The sequence below is a fragment of the Prionailurus bengalensis genome, chromosome B3, assembly GCF_016509475.1.
Source record: "Prionailurus bengalensis isolate Pbe53 chromosome B3, Fcat_Pben_1.1_paternal_pri, whole genome shotgun sequence".
Lineage (NCBI taxonomy): Eukaryota > Metazoa > Chordata > Mammalia > Carnivora > Felidae > Prionailurus > Prionailurus bengalensis.
This window is the reverse complement of record NC_057355.1, coordinates 148311556-148319390: the sequence shown is the minus strand read 5'-3', so window position 1 is coordinate 148319390 and position 7835 is coordinate 148311556. Positions and strand designations below refer to the sequence as shown.

Below are 7835 nucleotides of genomic sequence, written 5' to 3'. Positions count from 1 at the left end.
GTCTTACCACTCAGTGGCAGGAGCTCAGTCTGCACACAGTTCAGGAACCTGGCCAAGGACCCATGCCCTCAAACAAGGATTAGACTGGTGCTCTCTGAGTCCCAATGTACACGGTCTCTGGGACCGTCTCCAGATGGTTCTGGTCCTGTGTATGAAATACTCTGTCTCATGACTATGCAAATAGTCCTAAGAGCACTAGGTTAAGTACGGGTGTGTCTGTGCCCTGAGAGCATCACCGGAAAACGCCATCGTCTACCGGAGACCCTGAGACACACCACCTCACAATGGACTGGAGCTGGAGAATCCTCTACCTGGTGGCAGTGGCTACAGGTAAGGGTCAGCCAAGTCCCTGGACACAGGAGAGGACCAGGACCAGTCAACATTGATTTCATCCACTCTTGTCCCCTCTCTACAGGTGTGCACTCACAGGTTTTGCTGGTGCAGTCTGGGGCTGAAGTGAGGAAGCCTGGGGCATCAGTGAAGATCTTCTGCAAAGCATCTGGATACAGCTTCACTGATTACTATATGCACTGGGTGCGACAGGCTCCTGCACAAGGGCTTGAGTGGATGGGAAGAATTGACCCTGAAGATGGTTCTACAAGCTATGCACAGAAGTTCCAGGGCAGACTCACCTTGACAGCAGACACATCCACAAACACAGCCTACATGGAGCTGAGCAGTCTGAGGTCTGCAGACACAGCCATGTATTACTGTGCAAGGACACAGTGAGGGGTTGTCAGTGTGAGCCCAGACACAAACCGCCCTGTAGAAGAAGATCAGGACCACCAGGGGGTGCACACTATGCACCATTCTGTTTGTGTTCCCAGGAGCAGGTGCAGGTAGGCGTTGCTGGAAGGTTTTGTGCCATGGCCTGGGGCTTCCTCTCCATACAGCAGTTTCCCCCAGGAAGCCTCTCTGGACACATGATTCTGTGCTTACCTACTTGGGTCTGGTTTACAAAGTTTGTTTTACCAGGAAAACTATAATTACATGAACAAGAGATAGAGTCTCTTACAATTGCTTACCCTTGTACTAAATATCAATGGTTTACACGTATCCTGATGCACATCAACGGAACATTTACAGGAGTCCCAGGTGCGCTCACTTTGCATCTAGGACCACAGGATCCCAAAGCTCCTCTTATCCTCACCCTGCTCTTGTCCCAGTCAAACACCATGACACTTCATTGATGTCACTTTGCTTCTCAGAACTTTATATGTGTTACAGTTTTCTTCAAATACTTGAAACTACAAGAGAAAAAGCATCTACGTGTATTAGTCAGGATAATCCTGAGGAACAGAACACATAGCACATTGGCTTACATGACTAAATAAGCTGAGAAGTCCCATGATATACTATCACATGCTGGATACCCAGTAAAGTCAGTGGTGTAATTCTCATCTGATTCCAAACTAGTGTCAAGTCTGAGAACATGGGGACCTGATGGTTTAACTTTCACTCCAAGGGCAAGAGAAGTCAATGTTACAGCTCAAGCAGGCACACAAGAAGTAAAAATGAGAGAATTTGCTTCACTTTTATTTTTATTCTATTCATAACCTTAATGGATTGGGTGATGCCCACTTCCCAAGACACCAAACGCAAGAACACAGTGCACACAGCACTCACCACAAACCCTTCCTGAAGTGCCAGTCTCTGTACAGCATATGAACTCTTCTTAATGTAGCCATTACTCTCAGAAGCTGAAAACATAACAGGTTTTCTAAAACACAGAAGAAGACAGAGACCTAGACAATATGAGAATATGGAGGAATCCATCCCCAAAGAGAGAACAAGAAAGGATCATATCCAGGGATCTAATCAAAACAGATATAAGGAATAGGCCTAAAACAGAACTTAAAACAACAATAGTAAGGATAATGGATGGGCTTGAGAACAGCATAGAAGACATCAAGGATATGCATACCACAGAGATAAAAGACATAAAAACTGGTCAACGGTGAAATTTAAAAATGCTATGAAAGAGACATGATGCTTACTGCACATAATAATGGGTGGAAGCAGCAGAGGAATGACTAAGCGATATAGAAGATAAAATTATGGAAAATAAGGAATCAGAAAAGAGAGGGTAAACTAACTTCTTGGGTTATGGATGTAGACTTAGAGAACTCAGCCACTCTGTACAGTGTAGTAAAATTCCTTTCATAGGAGTCCCAAAAGAAGAGAGGGAAAAAGGGACGGAAGGTTTATTTGTGCAAATTGTAGCTGAAAGTTGCCCTAACCCAAGGAAGGAAATGAACATCCAAATCCAGAAGGCACAGAGAACTCCTATCAAAATCAACAAAAGCAGGCCATTACCAAGATAAATCATAGAAAATTGACATAATATAGAGATAAAGGAAAAATCCTAAAAGCAGCAAGAGAAAAGAAGTCCCTAAGAAGGGAAGGCAAATAAGGTTAGTTCCCTTCACAGAAACTTACCAAGAGAGAAGGGAGTGTCATCATACATTCAATGTGCTGAATGGGAAAAAAATAGGCAGGCAAGAATACTTTATCCAGGAAGTTTGTCATTGAGAAGAAGGAGAGATAAAGAGCTTCCCAGACAAACAAAATCTAAAGGAGCCTGTGACCCGTAATCCAACCCTGCAAGAAATACTAAAGGGGACTCTTTGAGTGGGAAAGAAAGACCAAAAGCAACAAACACTAGAAAGGAACAGAGAAAATCTCCAGAAAAAAAATTACATTACAGAAACATTGTGATAACAATTACACTAATATCATATCTTTCAGTAATCACTGTGAATGTAAACGAACTAAAAAGTCCAGTCAAAAGACACAGGGTATCAGAATGGATTAAAAAAACAAGATCCATGTATATTCTGCCTGGGTGGCGCAGTGGGTTAAGCGTCCGACTTCAGCCAGGTCACGATCTCACGGTCCGTGAGTTCGAGCCCCGCGTCGGGCTCTGGACTGATGGCTCAGAGCCTGGAGCCTGTTTCCGATTCTGTGTCTCCCTCTCTCTCTGCCCCTCCCCCGTTCATGCTCTGCCTCTCTCTGTCCCAAAAATAAATAAACGTAAAAAAAAACCCAATACAAGATCCATGTATATTCTGCCTGTAAAAGCCTCCTTTGAGACCTAGAGATACCTGTTGATTGAAAGTGAGGGGTTGCAGAACAGTTTATCATGCTACTGGACATAAAAAGAAAGCTGTAGTACCATATTCATATCAGGCAACCTAGATTTAAAATACAAAGACTGCAAAAAGAGATGAAGAAGGGCATTATATCATAAAATGGTCTATCCAACAAGAAGCACTAACAACTGTAAATATTTATGACCACAAATTGGGGCACTGAAATATGTAAAGCAATTAATGACATAAAAAATCTCATTGATAATAATACACTAGTAGTAGGGGACTTTCACTTGTAAGTAGGGGACACCCCACTTACAACACTGAACAGATCGTGTAAGAAGAAAATCAAGAAGGAAACAATGGCTTTGAATGACACAGGTGCAGATGGACTTAACAGATATATTCAAAACATTCCATCTTAAAGCAGCAGAATACATTCTTGTCGAGTGCACATGGAACATTCTCCAGAATAGATCACACACTGGGTCATAAATCAGCCCCTACAAGTACAAAGATTGAGACTATGGCATGCATATTTTCAGATCAGAACACTATGAAACTTGGAGTCAACCACAGGGAAAAATTTGGAAACACCACTAATAGTTGGAGTAAAAGACCATCGTACTGAAGAATAAAGCGGTTAACCAGGAAACTAAAGGAGAAATAAAAATACATGGAAGCAAATGAAAATGTTAGCGTTGACAGTCCAAATCTGTGGGATGCAGCAAAAGCAGATTTAGGATGGAAGTATATAGCAGTACAGGCCTAACACAATAAAAATAAAATTTTAAACACACAACCACTTTACACCTAAAGAAGCTAGAAAAGGAAGAGCAAAGGAAGCCTAAAGTCAGACGAGGAGGGTAAACAATCATAGAGTACCTATAAATGGCACAGAAAGAAACAAAAACAGTAGAACAGATCAACAAAACTTTTAGGCTGCTTTCTGAAAGAATGAATAAAATTGAACTTCCTGGACCAGATTATTCAAACAGAAAAGAAAAAGGACCCAAAGAGACAAAATCATGAATTTCATGGGACAGATCACAACCAACACCAGAAATACAATCAATTATAAGGGAATATTATGAAAAACTATATACCAACCAATTAGGCCATCTGGAAGAAATGAATAAATTCCCAGAAACATGTAAACTACCAAAATTTCAACAGGAAGAATTAGAAAAGGAGAATTACAGACCAATTGCCCAGGTGAACACGGATGCAAAAATTATCAACAACATACTTAGAAATTGAATCCAACAGTACATTAAAAGAATCATTTACCAGGATGAAGTCGGATTTATTCCTGGGGTGCAAGGATGGATCAATATTAACAATCAATCAAAGTTATACACCATATCAATAATAGGATAAGACCCAAATGACCCTTTCAATAAATGCAGAGAAGCATTTGATAAACTACACTATCTTTTCTTGATAAAAACCATCAAGCAAGTAAAGATAGATGGAAAATTCTTCAACAACATGAAGGCCATATACAAAACACGCACTGTTAACATCATCCTCAATGGGGAAACACTGAGTGCTCTCCACATATGGTCAGGAACATGACAGGGATATCCACTGTCACTACTTTTGTTCAACGTAGTACTAGAAGGCTTAGCCTCTGCAATCAAACAATGGAAAAAAAAGGCATAGACATTTGAAAGGAATAAGTCAAACTTTCACTCTTTGCAGATTACATGATACTCTATGTGGAAAATCCAAAAGATTCCACCAAAAGACTTCTAGGATGGAGACAAAACTCAGAAAAGTTGTAGGATACAAAGACAACATCAAGTTATTGGCACTATATACATACACCAAAAATGAAGCAGAAAAGAGAGGCATTAAGGAATCAGTCCCATTTACAATTGCACCAAAAATCATAGCATACCTAGGAATAAACCTAACCAAAGATGTTAGAAATCTGTATGCTAAAAACTATAGAAAGCATATGAAGCAAATTACACAAGACACAAAGGAAGAGCATTCTATGGTCATGGGTTGGGAAACAAATATTGTTAAAATATCAATACTACCCAAAGCAATCTACACATTCAATGTGATCCTTACCAAAATAACACCAACATTCTTCACAGAAAAAGAACAAAGAATTTTAACATTTGTATAAAACCAGAAAACACCGAATAGGCAGAGCAATGTTGAAAAAGAAATCCAAAGCTGGAGGCATCACAATTCTAGACTTCAAGCTGTATTACGAAGCTGTAATCATCAAGAAAGCATGGTACTGGCACAAAAATAGACACATACATGAATGGGACAGAATAGAGAACCAGATTTGCTGAACAGTCTGTTCAGCAAATGGTGCTGGGAAAACTGGATAGTAACATGAGGAAGGTTGAACCTGGAACACTTTCCTACAGCAAACACAAAAATATATTCAAAATGGATGAAAAACCTAAATGTAAGACCAAAAAGCATCAACATCTATAAGAGAAAACAGGCAGAAACCTCTTTGACCCCGACCTCGGCAACTTCTTAATAGACATGCCTCTAGAGGCAAGGAAAACAAAAGCAAAAAATGAACTATTGGGACCTCATCCAGATAAAAAGCTTCTGCACAGTGAAGGAAACAATCAACAACATTAAGTGGCAACTGACAGAGGAGTGAAGATATTTGAAAATGACATATGTGGTAAAAGTTAGTATCCAAAATCTATAAGAACTTAACAAACACAGAAGAACAAATATCCAGTGAATGGTCAAAAGACATGAGCAGACACTTTTCCAAAGAAAACATCTGGATGGCTAAGAGACACATGAAAAGATGCTCAACATCACTCATCATTGGGGAAAAACAATTCAAAATCATGATAAGATACCACCTCACACCTGTCAGAATGGCTAAAATGAACAATTCAGGAAACAACAGATATTGGCAAGGATGTGGAGACAGAGGAACCTTCCTATACTCTTGGTGGGAATGCAAAGTGGTGTGACCACACTGGAGAAGAGTTTAAAAAGTTAAAATAGAATTACCTTATGTCCCACCAATTTCTCTACAAGGTATTTACACAAAGGACACAAAAATTCCGATTCAAATAGCTAAACAGGTGATGGAGATTATGTAGGTCACTTGTTGTGATGCGCACTGGGTGTTAATGTATGTGATGAATCACTAAATTTCATTCCCAAAACTAAAACTACACTACATGTTAACTAACAAAGATGTAAATAAATAAAATCTTCAGACATTAAAAAACAGGGGAAAAAAGGAAGGGGACAAATTTTGTTACAAATGGTCATAACCAATGGGATCTAGGGCAGTGAGTCTAACTACTTGCATTTACCCATTTTATCCCTAACTGGTAGTGGACATTAATTAACAAACATACTCATGATTCCCAATGTTGGTGCCACGTGAGTTGGAGTTCAAACCCCAGCTGCCCTTCCCAGCTCCTCTGTGACCACATCTCATGGGCAGTCTGTCTAGACAGCTGGCATCTATGTATTGCCTGTGTGTAGATGTCCTTGCTCCTGGACCAGGCTCATTCACCCAGGTCTGCTGGGTACTCAGAAAGCACAGACTAGTGTCAGCTGGCATTCCTTGTACTTCCCATTCCTCACTAGGGAACAAGTTCAGCCTTGAGGATGCATGTTTACCATGTGCTGTTCCACTGGTCTACACCACCTGACACCACCCATGTATTCCAGTACTTGCTTCTGAAGGGAATTTCCAAACAGATGACAATTTCACTAGTGATTTACACCAAAAAATAATTGGATCCAAGTGAGGGCACAATATTGGATTTTAGCTGCATGTTAAGGGGAACTTTGCTTTCATTCTTAGAAGACAGAGAAGAGGTTTATACCAGAGGCAAGGTCACAAGGATGGATCCTCCCAGAACCAGCAGTGGACCATCGCCTTACTGAGAGAGGGTACATTTCACATACAATAGAGGCTGTGAATGTATAACATCTGGAGGGAGTGACCTCAGAGGGTGGAGGGGCCACAGGGTGGCCAGAACATCTCTTTACCCTCAGGTGAGGGACCTCCAGAGTCATGTCACTTGTCCACAATACAGTCAGCTTGAGGGTGGCTATGGTTCTGGTCTTACATCCCAGAGCCCAGTTTGTAGGGCTGCCCCCGACCTCCACTGGCTAGTGTCCAACATCCTCCAATCAAGGCTGCAGAAAACAGGATGCATGTCAGGCCCAGAAGTCCTCTCTCAATGGCAATGACTCCTTTATGTGTCTTTCCTTGTTGTTATCTGTCTTTCTTCATGTTTCTTTCCTTACTGTTTCTCTTCACCTCAGAGCATTTGGGGGACATCCATGCATATCCACCTGGGTTCGGTTAGACACTCAGACCCAGAGGGAGACATGGACTTCATGCAAGAAAGTGTCTGTGCCTGGTGATGAGGGGTTTCATCCCACAATTCTCAAGGTATTCCCTCCCACAGATGTGCTGTCTTCAGGACCCACTCATCTTCGGTTCCGAGACGGACATTTGGTGACTGCCCATCTGTGTCCTGAACTCCATCCCCAGACTCATACACATGGCAGTAATATCAATGTCTCAAAATTAATCTCATGTGACAAGTCCCTTTGGCCACATAAGTTATTCTACACAGGTTCAAGAATGACATAGATGACCACAGTCCACACTGATGTCAGGGAAAGTTCACCTCCATCCCACATGACACTCACATTACCACACCCCCAAATCCTCCAACATGTCAAATCATTAAATATTAAGTCAAGTCCAAAACG

At 41.1% G+C, this 7835-nt stretch overlaps 1 gene segment (V, D, J or C); it reads left to right on the top strand.

Moving 5' to 3' along the window:
• The first annotated feature begins 249 nt into the window (after positions 1-249).
• Positions 250-729, top strand: LOC122469638. The segment is given in 2 exon segments: positions 250-330; positions 416-729. Coding segments are annotated over 2 exon segments (360 nt in total).
• Positions 730-7835: the final 7106 nt, after the last annotated feature.